This window comes from Rhinopithecus bieti, unplaced genomic scaffold, assembly GCF_001698545.2.
Source record: "Rhinopithecus bieti isolate Rb0 unplaced genomic scaffold, ASM169854v2 scaffold_57210, whole genome shotgun sequence".
Classification (NCBI taxonomy): domain Eukaryota; kingdom Metazoa; phylum Chordata; class Mammalia; order Primates; family Cercopithecidae; genus Rhinopithecus; species Rhinopithecus bieti.
Window position 1 is genome coordinate 1105721 of NW_016823439.1, and position 13489 is coordinate 1119209.

General features: G+C 38.1%; 1 protein-coding gene across 1 annotated transcript in view; it reads right to left on the reverse strand.

Moving 5' to 3' along the window:
- Window positions 1-13489, reverse strand: part of TRIM37 (tripartite motif containing 37) — a 110789-nt gene that overhangs the window by 66671 nt on the left and 30629 nt on the right. Inside the window, exons 9-11 of the mRNA XM_017861564.1 lie at window positions 11858-11925; window positions 7323-7447; window positions 1004-1054 (exon numbers count right to left, since the gene is read on the reverse strand). Of these exons, the coding sequence (XP_017717053.1) occupies window positions 1004-1054; window positions 7323-7447; window positions 11858-11925 (244 nt within the window). The remainder of the gene's footprint in view (window positions 1-1003; window positions 1055-7322; window positions 7448-11857; window positions 11926-13489) is intronic.

Genomic DNA, 13489 nt, shown 5'->3' on the forward strand with positions numbered 1-13489 from the left:
TTTAGTACAGAAGGGGTTTCATCACGTTGGCCAGGCTGGTCTTGAACTCCTGACCTCAGATGATCCACCTGCCTCAGCCTCCCAAAGTGCTGCAATTACAAGCATGAGCCACCATGCCCCGCCCAGTGTGGCCTTATTTTGATGGCCTTTGCCTATTATTTGGAGTTTCTCTCCTGAAGACCTTGTATTACTTGTTTCCATTTCCATGCTGCCCTCAAAGACAAATTGCTAAGAACCTTTGCATGTTATGATCTTCACTTCTGATCTTAGAGAAAAAGTAGTAAAAGCAAACAAAATTAACACATAACTGACAAATTTCTTACAATAATGGCCCCTATCCACAATTCTTCACTTTGAGCTGAGATAAATGGATCTCAATGGATTTCTTCTCACTACTTTTATTTCTGAGGATGGGTAAGTGGGGGCTCATCAACCTCTAACTGTCCGGCCCCTCACCTTAGCCAAAGCTAAGTGATCTCTCTTATTTAAAATGGTTCCTCACTTTGGGCAGTATAATCAATCACTTTGGCCACCACAGCTAATGTCTGTAATTCCAGCACTTTGGGAGGCTGAGTTGGGAGAATCACTGGAGCCCAGGAGTTTGAGACCAGCCTATGAAACAGTGAGACCCTATCTGTGTGGTGGCAGATGTTTGTAGTCCCAGTTACTTGGGAGGCTGAGGTGTGAGGATTGCTGCAGCCCAGGAGGTTGAGGCTGCAGTGAGCAATGATCATGCCACTGCACTCTAGTTTGGGTGACAGAGCAAAACCCTGTCTCAAAATAAAAAGAAAATGTTCCTTTTCCCAGACTAGAGAAGCAGTCAGTCTAAAGATACAATAAAATATAGCACAAATAATCTCTATGTTTCTAATATGAAACTTATTCTTCTAAGACTTCTAAAGTGAGTGATACAGTTCACTAGATTACTGTATTACCAAAGAATACCTTCCTGGCTCTTCCTTATATACACATACAAAAAACCAGAATTGTCAAAAACTCTTACCTGAAATTCTCTAAAACAAAAGTAGCTGAATCATAAGATGGCACTAATTCACTAAAAGAAAGCAAAGACAAAATAATTATTTAGCTTATATGTTTAAAATTCCATTTACCTAAAAAAACCAAGTCCCTCAGTAGTATCTTAAAACTTTATTAAACTAAAATCTAAGAAATATTTTAAATCTTTACTGAACATAACATTAAATCAAATGACTTCATAAAACCATCAAGTATGCAATTAAATTAGAGATACAAATACTTTATAAAAGTTTTTTGGCTGGGCGAGGTGGCTCACGTCTATAATCCCAGCACTCTGGGAGGCCAAGGTAGGTGGATTACCTGAGGTCGGGAGCTCAAGACCAGCACGGCCAACATGGTGAAACCCCATCTCTATTAAAAATACACAAAAATTACCCAGACGTGGTAGTGCGCCCCTGCAATCCCAGCTACTCGGGAGGCTGAGGCACGAGAATCGCTTGAACCCTAGAGGCGGAGGTTGCGGTGAATCGAGATTGCACTACCACACTCCAGCGAGGGCAACAGAGCCAAACTCTGTCTCAATCAATAAATCAACAAATAAATATTTTATAAAAGTTTTTTTTCCCTTAAAAAAGGCAATACATTATATAATTAATTATCAAAGTGAGTACTAGAAATATACTTTAAAAGTACTCATGGAAATGGGAAAAAGAAATTGACGCTTAGGGTGTGCATCTGAATTATGAAACAGATATAAACATGCTTTAAAAAATGAAAAGAACCAACAGTCAGCGATATCACAATTAATCCCCAAACTTCCTTTTTTGGAATGAATTATGGGAAATATTAACAGACTTCAAATACTTTGAAACTATTTACTAGCAAATCTATACATTTTTATAGGATGAATACCTCATTACCTAAGGGGCAACTGTGAGGGACTAGCACACTAATATTTTCTTGGCAAGTCAAAACTACTTCAAGCAACTTTAGTCCCATCCAATCTTCTTCAAAGAGAACTGCATTATAATCACAGTATGGACTAAACGTCACTTTGCTGCTAACTACCTTTAATTATGTGGATGGTTTGTACACTGTCATTAGAACACCTCAAAATTCATTAAAACACTATGAAAAAGACTATCATACAGTTTTAATACAGTGTTATGAATTTGATATATAAAATTACAGATTTACCAAAACAACAAACTGCAAACCATTTCACCACATCTTCAGGTATATTTTCTAAAGTTCAATTCATCATAATTTTGGTTACTATCAAAACAAGATAAAAGATACACCTACAGCACTGCCACACTGTGATAGTGTCTAAAGAAATTAGTGGCTTGCAATACAATATAGATAAATAATGCTTTATTTTAGTGTAAGTACGTATAGCTAAATAGGTCACATCTTTTAAACGGTAAGTAGATGTACTTTGCCCTGTGATTAACTGTATAGCTACTATCCAAATTGACCATGTCAAGAATCCCTATGATATCCCTAGTCAGTTGTTATCCTTCCTTAGAAGACTCACATTCCTCATCTCCATATCCTTTTGCCTAGTTAACCCTGACTATTTTTTCAGATAACAGATTAGAAGTCATATGCTCTTGGAGGTTTGCTCTAAGGTCTTCCCATTATATGATCTCCTAGCACTTAATATACACAAACCCCATTTAGCAGGGCCAATGCAATTAGTGCCTAGGAAGCCTTTCTAGAACCATAAACATAGTAAGAGCTCTAAGGGAGCTTTCCCAGTATAGTCTTCAAATTTGACATGCTTTTGTAATTTTGTGCAACTTTCAATCAGGTCTCTTATTAAGTACAGAATATCCTCCACAACATGCAAAGACTTTAATCAATCCCCAGTTGCCTGCTAATCTGCATACTATTTCTTCTGCCATGTTCAGTGTGATTTATTTCCTGTGTTGTTGTTACTGTTATTTCTGCTCTAAGTCCAGACTATCATTATCATATTTTATTGGCCATTAAGGGTCAAAAGACTTTAGCAAAACACAAAATAAACAACAGGAGATGCCATTTTCAACTCAGAATGGTGAAGTAGAAAGCTTCCAGGCTAAAAAGCACAGGTTACTAATACTCATGAACCAAGCGGGTACAGTCCAGTTTACCCTAGTCTCACTTGCTAAGAGAAAATGACCACATTCAGAGCATAGAAAACTGGTACTGTGATATACTTTCACATATGTACATTTTTCTATGGAAAACCTTTTGGACACAAATAGTATAATGACAAATTAGTGGTATGGGGCAGCATTAAACAGGATACTTACTTCCCCTATCACCAGTTACCACATTAATTTTATTACTGTTCCAATAATCTGTTTTTCTAAATCATAATTATAAATACAAAGAGCTCTGTACTATGCTTACTGCTAGCACTTAACACATGCCTAAAATATAGCTGGCATATATATTCATTGAATGAATATTTACAAATACTTGCTGGCAGATTCATAGAGTTGGAAATATTTGCTCAAAAATTTCTTTCGCAAAAGAAATTATTTTGCTTCTTTTTTTTAATTTTAATTTTCTTTTGGTTTTTTGTTTGTTTGTTTGTTTTTTTGAGACGGAGTCCTGCTCTGTCACACAGGCTGGAGTGCAGTGGCGTGATCTCGGCTCACCGATTTTGCATTCTTTATATTTACACACAAAGCTATTGCTACTGCTAGGCCATCTAATTCTACCACCACCTCTCCATATTATGCTCATTCATTTAGAGGTTATCTTCAGTCATACTGATGTTACCATTCTGTGGCAGATGAGGCACTGCTTTATCTTTTCATAGTTTTAAAATTTTCTCCTCCTTCAGAAGTGTAGACTGCTCTGGTCTTTATGAAGACTGGATTCATCTCATGATGGTGTCAGTGAATCTCTGTCTTCACAGAATATGGGAAACTAGCCTCAAACCATCTCTAGCCCAGTAATCTGGAAGTCACTGATCTGCAAATCTTCAGACCAGTAACCTCATCATAACTTCATGAACAAAGGGAAAAAAGGGAGAACCACAAGTATCCATTTTTTTCCTTAAGGAAATAGACTCCTGAGCTATATAAAAACTGGTTCTCCTTACTAACTTGACTATTTCTCCCTGAAACATAAAACTCTCTATGAACCGAGAGCTATACTATTTTACCTTTCTTTTTTTTTTTTCTTTTCTGCCTCTGCCTCCTGAGTAGCTGGGATCACAGGCATGTGCCACCACATCTGGCTAATTTTGTATTAGTAGAGACGGGGTTTCTCCATGTTGGTCAGGCTGGTCTCAAACTCCTGACCTCAGGTGATCCGCCTGCCTCAGCCTCTCAAAGTGCTGTGGTTACAGGCGTGAGCCACTGTGCCCGCCCCACAGTAAGATTTTTAGTTCCTCTTCTCCCATGCAGCACCTGCAACAATACTGGGCACATGGTCTTTAATAAATAACACTTCACTGATTTAGTGACCTTTTCTTCTCCATTGTGGCTCCATCACCAATGATTAACTGATGGAACTAAAGGCAACAGAAACACCACTGCTTTGCACATCTAAACTTTGGTGTGTAACTTAATGTCATGAATGCTGGCCTTTCTTATTTGGCCCTCTTTTCCCGTATGTTGCAACTAATAAAATGGATTTCTAATAAGAATGAACTAAAAGCCAAAGTTTCCAATAAGGTAGTGAGCATTACTGGAGAAAGAGAGAACGCCCTAAAAGTGTTTAATTAACAGACTAGTGAGCATTGTTGCCTGCCTGATGAGCTGCTGAAAGTGGTATAATGGGAATTTACATCCATCAATGGTTCCCAAACTTTAGTGCATTATTATTACTTAGAGTGCTCAAGACACATTTCTGAATATCACCTCTAAAGATTCTGGGAAAGCTGGCCTGGGAATTTGCATTTCAGACAAATGCCACACATAGCTGTGACTTAGGTCATCCGTGCACTACACTTTGAACTGAAAAACACTAATTTTTATATATGACCCTTAAGTTAAAATCTGTTTCATTCCACAAGTGATGAAATGGTTCAGAAAACATATCTTGAAAACTGAAATAGCTGACCACACTATCAGTGAGGCATCCTAGGGATTTTGGTGAACATTCTTCAACCAAGTCTACTTAATGACAGCAAAAACCTAGTCCTTTTAATAATATTGAGTGCTTTCATTCAGAAATAGAGATTTAAACAAAAAAGTCAGTGCTTTAAAAAGATATGAATATTTTATGAGGTTGTTAATCAGAAAGAAAGGAAGACTTCTACCGGTCAATGAGAACCACCGGAGTTCTAGCTGTCAGAAAAACTTTGTCCTTCTGTTTATAGGACTGTAGCATCTATAACAAGTAAGAAGGGCTTATAACAGTGATTCTCAACCGGGGTGATTTTGTCCCCATGGACATTTGGCAATGTCTGGAAACATTTTTGTCATAACTGCAAGGTGGTGGGGTGGGGAGTGCTACTGGGATGCTGCTAAACATCCTATGAAACACAGGAAAGCTCACCTCACCCCACAAATAATTATTATGCTCAAAATGTCAACAATGGCAAGATTGAAAAGCCCTGGCTTAAACGATATGCTCTAGTACAATGAATGCAGCCAGGCATGGTGGCTCACACCTATAATCTCCAGCACTTTGGGAGGTTGAGGCAGGCAAATCACTTGAGGTCAGGAGTTTGAGACCAGCCTAGCCAACATGGAAAAACCCCGTCTCTACTAAAAATACAAAACTTAGCCGGGCATGGTGGTGCATGCCTATATTCCCAGCTACCCAGGAGGCTGAGGTGTAAGAACTGCTTGAATCCGGGGAGGTGGAGGTTGCAGTGAGCCGAGATCATGCCACTGCATTCCAGCCTGGACAACAGAGTGCGACAGAGTATAAATAAAACAATAAATTAAAAAAATAAAAAATAAAATAGTACAATGAATGTTCTGTGGTCATCAGAGGGCATCACATATCAGAAGAAAAAGAAAAGGCAGCTCAACATATAAACATTTTTATAACAAAGGCTGTTTTCTAAATGTGCCACAGCCCTCACCACGGTAGGAAAACTTGATAGTATTCCATAAGTCATCTCTATAAGATAAAGTCTGTCACACCAAAACATTTATCTGAAGCAGTGGCTTCACCCCTCATCTTAGAATAAGCTAAGGAGATTTTAAAAGAACAAACTGAAAATGTCCATCTGAACCCAATGTCACAGGCTGAATTTTGTCTCCCAAAATCCCCATATTAAAGCCTTAACCCCCAATGTGACTGTGTCTATAGACAGGGCCTGTAGGAAGATAATTAAGGCTAAATGAGTTGATAATAGTGGGTCTAATACAATAAGGCTTGTGGCCTCATAAAAAGAGAAAGAGACACCAGAGACTGATCTCTCTCCAAGCAAGAACAGAGAAAAGGTCAGGTGAGGACACAGAAAGAAGGCAGCTGTCTGCAAGCTGAAGCAAAAAAGTGAATTTTCTGACACCCTGATCTTGGAATTCTTGTCTCTCAAACTGTGAGAAAACACATTTCTGTTGTTTAAGGCACCCAGTATGTGGTATTTTGTTATGGCAGCCCAAGTAGACTAATACACACCCAAAGATTTTCTTTCAAATGGCCTGGAGTATGGTATGACCCAGCACTGATTAATTTTCAGCCAAATCCCAAGTGATTCCAACAGCTAGTCAGAAACCACCAGTCTAGTATCACAGAATAATTACAAACATGCTTGAAGGAATATGCTGTTCAGAAAAATTCTAAGGTTTAGCCCAAGACGAAAACTAGGATACTTTTTGCCATAATTATTTCCTCTCTCTATCTTTTAGGATCTGGAGGTAACATGCCGTCACCTTCAAATTCTTTTGGCATTTCATCGGTTTCTGAGTTTTCTGTTAGAAGATATAGTTTAATTCAAAAGGTACACTGATGAAGCTAATGTAATCAACTATTTTTTCTATACTATGGAAGATGGAGCTCTTGGGAAAAAAATGATTCCTAGTTCATTATCATTTTCTCTTAACAGTCAAAAGTGTAAGTCTGTGAGACTTTTCAGGAGAACTAGATTTGTATGCATAAAACAGAGCTCACCAGACCACTCCATCATAACAAGACCTTAAAAAGCTATGGAGTGGTCAAGTGTGGTGGCTCATGTCTATGATCCCTGGTAATTTGGGAGGTCAAGGTGGGAAGATTACTTGAGTCCAGGAGTTTGAGACCAGCCTGGGCAACAAGTGAGACCCTAGCTATAAAAGAAAAGAGAGACAGAGACATGGCATTAAAAAAAAAAAAACATTCTTTTGAAACAAGTATATGCATTTCCACATAAATTTCAAATGAAAATGAAATTAAAAACTGTGTCATACCTGGTAAAGTCTGGTGGAACAGGAGTGGTAACAAAAGATGCCATGGGCTTCCGATGAACTTGCTGAAACATCATAAGGATCTCTGAGCTCTTAGATATCAACTCACTCTTACTACAAGACCGCAACTGTGTGAGGAAAAAAATTATCTGAACAAACAAAATCACTATTCACTGCCACCTCAAAATTCTTAATTACAAATTATTCTGATTATAAACTGAAAAAAATGAGAAAAATAACTCAAAGTGAGCTTGAGAATTAAGAATCTACAAAGAATCTAGGTTTATTTCTATAATATTCTAACAGTAAAGTCACTGAATAAGTATACTTAATATTAATGCATTTTTCTCTCCTTACATTTTAGTAAAGTCACTGAATATACTTAATATTAATGCATTTTTCTCTTCTTACATTTTAGGATAAGTGAGGTTCTAAGCAAGTACAAATGTATTTTCAGGCTGGTACAGTTAAGTTCTTATGAATATATTAATGAACAAACCTGTAAGTTGAAAGCTTTTCTTTTCTTTTTTTTTTTTTGAGACAGTGTCTTGCTGTCGCCCAGGCTGGAGTGCAGCGGCACGATCTCGGCTCACTGCAACCTCCGCCTCCTGGGTTCAAGTGGTTCTCCTGCCTCAGCCTATTGAATAGCTGGGATTACAGGTGTGTGCCACCACACCCGGTTAATTTTTGTATTTTTTAGTAGAGACTGGGTTTCTCCATGTTGGTCATGCTGGTCTTGAACTCCTGACCTCGTGATCCACCCGCCTCAGCCTCCCAAACTGCTGGGATTACAGGTGTGAGCCACCGTGCCCGGCCAAGTTGAAAGCTTTTAAAAGCAATCATTTCTCAGGCTGTATTCTAGGTAACAGAATACAAAACATACACACATACACCCGTGTGTACACACACACACACGCACACACACAAACCATCTGATACTAATTTGGGAAACACTACTTTGGGAAAAAGTAACAAATCTCACTTCAGTAACATAATCATGGTAGATAAAAGACAAGACTACTAATTTTTTCTTCAAAAAAACCAGTCTGAAGTTAAGTCCTAGTTCTGCCACTAATTACATGACTCTGAGTCTGTTTACATACGAAAATAAAATAGTAATATCCACCACTGCTTACTTCATTAAGTTTGTTATAAGGATTATGAAGCTATAGTGAAAAAGCTTTGTAAACTATCTGTCATGTGCTGAATTTTGTGGCCCTTTCCTCCATAATTTATATGCTGCAGGCTCAACCTCCAGTACCTCAATCTATTTGGAGATAATCTTTAAAGAGGTGATTATGTTAAAATGAGGCCACTGGGGTAGGGCCTTAATCTAACATGACTGGTGTCCTTATTAAGAGGAAGAGACTCTAGGGCTGTGCAATCACACAGAAAAGTCCACATGAGGACACAGTAAGAAGGCGGTCGTTTACAGGTCAAGGAGAGAGACCTCAGAAGAAACAAAACCTGCCAACACCTGAATCTTATACTTTCAGCTCCTAGAATAATGAGAAAACAAATTTCTATGTTTAAGTGTCACAGTCACTGGTATTTTGTTATGACAGGCCTAGCAAACTAATATACTATCAAATGCCATATGAATGATATTCATAAAACCCACCTACAGTTGAGTTTATATCTTTTAAATAACAGTTGCTCATGGCTCACCAAAAATAATGTATCATATGGCTGGGCACAGTGGCTCACACCTGTAATCCCAGGACTTTGGGAGGCTGAGGCGAGTGGATCACTTGAGATCAGGAGTTCAAGACCTCATGACCTGGCGAGTTCAAGGCCTTGTCAACACGGTGAAACTCCATCTCTACTAAAAATACAACAATTAGCTGGGCGTGGTGGCGCGTGCCTGTAGTCCCAGCTACTCAGGAGGCTGAGGCACAAGAATTGCTTGAACCCAGGAGGCGGAGGTTACAGTGAGCTGAGATCACGCCACTGCACTCCAGCCTGGGCGACAGGGCAAAACTCTGTCTCAAGGAAAAAAAAAAAGTATCATATATCATATGCTATATATCAAAGTTTATAGTTACCAAGAATAATGATATCATGTTTGAGCTACAGCATCAATCAATGACGTAACGGTAACAGCAGAAAATAACAAACAGCTGCATATTTTGTCATTCATATTATTACGTGTCAGGCATTGCCCAAGACATTACGGTTTTTTGAACAATTTACATAAAGTGATCTAAAGTTATTTGAACTGTTTGCTTAAGATTTTTAAGGTATGCTTAAAATCACTGTGTATATGTACATACATACACACATAATACAAAAAATTTTAACTTATAATAATTGAATGCTTACTGTGTATATCCTTCCTTGACACCATTTCTTCCAAAAGCAACATGCTCCCTTCAAAATTAGTTTATTATCACCATACGTGTTTCTGCAATTACTATGTGTGTACATAAATCCATAAACAATGTTTTGAATGTTTTCAAACTTTACATAAACACTAACAGGCTATATCACCACGTAGCCTACATTTTTCAGTTATTATTATTTATTTATTTATTTATTTATTTTTTGAGACAGGGTCTCACTCTGTCGCCCAGGCTGGAGTGCAGTGACACGATCTCGGCTCACTGCAAGCCTCCGCCTCCCGGGTTCAAGCAATTTTCATGCCTCAACCTCCCAAGTGGCTGGGACTACAGGCATGTGCCACCTCACCCAGCTAAGTTTTGTATTTTTAGTCGAGACGGAGTTTCACCATGTTGCCCAGGCTGGTCTTGAACTCACTCAAGAGATCTGCCCACCTTGGCCTCTGAAAGTACAGAGATTACAGGCATGAGCCACCACGCCTGGCCTATTTGTTTACTTTTTTAAACAGATGGGTCTTGCTATACTTCTCAGGTGAGTGCAGTGGCTTTTCACAGGTACAATCATAGCATACTGCAGCCTTGAATTCCTGGGCTGAGGCAATCCTCCCACCTCAGCTTCCTGAGTAGCTGGGACTACAGGCATACACCCAATCTCAATACTGTTTTGTTAAAAACTAAGACAATGGCCTAGGCCTACACATGGTCAGGATCATCAGTATCACCACCTTCCACCTCCACATCTTGTCCCATTGAAAGGTCTTCAGGGGTACTAGCATGTATGGATCTACAATGCTAACAATGTCTTCTTCTGGAATATAGACAACTTTTTCTAAAAAGTAGGAATAAATGCTAGAATATATTCTAGAATAATGAATGGTACGGTATAGTAAATACATAAACCAGTAGCATAGTTGTTTATTATACTTATCAAGTATTACATACTATACATAATTGTGTTATATTTTTATACAACTAGCAGTGCAGTATGTTTGTTTATACCAGAATTACCATAAACACGTGATTAATGCTTTGTGCTACTACATTACAATAGCTATGATGTCATTAGACATCACCACTAGGCAACAGAAATATTTCAGCTCCATTTTAATCTTATGGGACCATTGTCACATATGCAGTCTGTCATTGACCAAAAGGTCGTAATTTGACACGTCTGCATATGGGAGATGTGTACAGGTTACATGCGAATACTATGCCATTTTATATAAGGGACATGAGTATCTGAGGATTTTGGTATCCATGAAGGTCCTGGGGCCAATACCCCACAGATATACATGTGTGTGTGTAAAAAGGAAAAGGAAAAAAGATTGGGGATAATGAAGAAAAAAAAGAGTATTTAGTAAATATTTATGTGCTGAATTCTACCAGCCACATTGTCAATCAAGTACAAAAATAAAATAAAAATATTTCCAGACAATGCAGTCAAGAAAAATGTGTTCTGATTACCCTTCCTGGAAAGCTACTGAGGGAAGTGGGATATTAAAACAAAACAAGTAAACCAAGAAAGTAGATACCATAGGAATCAGGAAACATGGGATTCAACACAAGAAAGATGTGAAGGGAGTCCTCAGAATGATTAAGATAAAAATCTCAGGAGACAGCTGTGTATAAGGCATAGAGAGAAATTACAAAAAGCAAATTCCAGACAAGTGAATATATCAAATACTTACGCAACACTATATATTTTATGTACTCATTTACCATATACTTCATATTCACCCACCCTAATCTAAAATATAAACTCTACGAGGACAGAATTTTGCCATTTTGTTCACTGCTGTATCACCAATATTTACAACGATGCCTCTATCTATTTAGGACTTAATATTTCCTCAATAAATAAAAATGCTAAACTTTAGCGTAATAATCACTAGATGTAAAGTAACTGGCAATAATATCCCCACAGTGTGGGGAGATTTTAACCTCTTATACATTCAGATTTCTATGGAAACAATTCTGTTCTTACAAAGCAGAATGTAGTTCTAATGCGGTTCCTAAACATGAAGAAAAAACTTGAGAAGAATCAGCTGATTCCTATTTCATAAAAATCTCCATTATAACACAAAGATCAACAGATCTTTTGATCTCAAACAGATAATCTCTGTCAAAAAAAACAAAACTTTTATAGTATACAGAGAAAAAAGGATAAAGACTATTTCATTACATTTAATATTTCATCACCTGGTGCTCCACCTCCTGAAGTAAGGATTCCAAAAGTTCTGTTTCTTGGGTTAGAGATGTCTTCTGACCTGATTAAAAATAGTGAATCATCAACACTTGGGCTCATTACTGGTTTAAGAATGAAATTAACTTCCAATGAACGTATTTAATAACAGAAATACACTTCAAGTAAGCAAAATTCCTCATTACAGCTACCCTAAAATTCTCATTCAATTTTAAGAGGTTGAATATTATAGTAGCCTTGAAAATGGAACTTCAGAACCAATTCTAATTAGTTTAGAGAAGATTATCACTCAGACTGAATTCATCTAAGAAATGAAATGTGCAATGACAATATACTTTAAGCAAAAAAAATTTACTTTTCTAGATTTTCATATTCCCTTGGGAAAACCAATAACATGAATTTCATTCAGTCAGTTATTCTGAAATAATTTTCACCAAATTTAACTGTGGCTTAAAAGAGAATACAAAGTGGGCCAGATTTTAGGTTAAATGTCAGCAAAAGTCTGTCCTGTTTACAAGGACCTGTTTACAAAAAAAAAAAAATTCCCAGAGAGGTGAATAGTCTCAAAGAGTTGGAGACAGAAAAGGATAAACAAATTATTACTGCCGGGGGTCGATGGCTCATGCCTGTAATCCCAGCACTTTGGGAGGCCAAAGAAAGAGGATAACTTGAGCCTAGGTATTTGAGACCAGCCTAGGCAACATGGTAAGACTCAGTCCCTACAAAAAAATTAAAAATTAGCCAGGAGTGGCGGTGCATGCCTGCAGTCCGTTACTCAAGAGGCTGAGGCATGAAAATCGCTTGAGTCCAGGTGGTCAAGGCTGCATGTAGTCACGCAGAGAGCCTTGATCGCACCACTGCAGTCCTGCCTGGGCAACAGAGTGAGACCCTGTCTCAAATTACAAACAAAAAAATTATCATTACAGAAATTATCATTACAGAAAAGGAAAAAATGCTTTACATGTTTTTAAACAAAAAGAAGATAGGTATGCTTGCCAAATCAGGCCATTTTCTTTATAAACCCAAAATTTGAAAAACTGGAAGTACATCCATGATGGTAGCAAAAGTTTTATCAATCTGTTGTGTTATTTGATAAGAAAAAACATTTAATAGGTAGAACTTTTATTTTATTTATTTATTTTTTGAGATGGGGTTTCACTCTTGTTGCCCAGGCTGGAATGCAATGGCGCCAACTCAGCTCGCCGCAACCTCCGCCTCTCGGGTTCAAGTGATTCTCCTGCCTCAGCCTCCTGAGTAGCTGGGATTACAGGCATGTGCCACCATGACCGGTTAATTTTGTATTTTTAGTAGAGACGGGGTTTCTCCATGTTGGTCAGGCTGATCTCGAACTCCCAACCTGAGATGATCTGCCTGCCTTGACCTCCCAAAGTGCTGGGATTACAGGCATGAGCCAAGGAGCCCGGCCTTTATTTATTTTTATTTTTTTTTTGAGACAGGGTCTGATTCTGTCACCCAGGCTGGATTATAGTGGCACGATCTCGGCTCACTGCAACCTCCACCTCTCAGGCTCAAGTGATCCTCCCACCTCAGCCTCCCGAGTAGCTGGGACTACAGGAGCATGCTATTGCACCTCGCTAATTTTTCTTCTTCTTTTTTTTTTTTTTTTT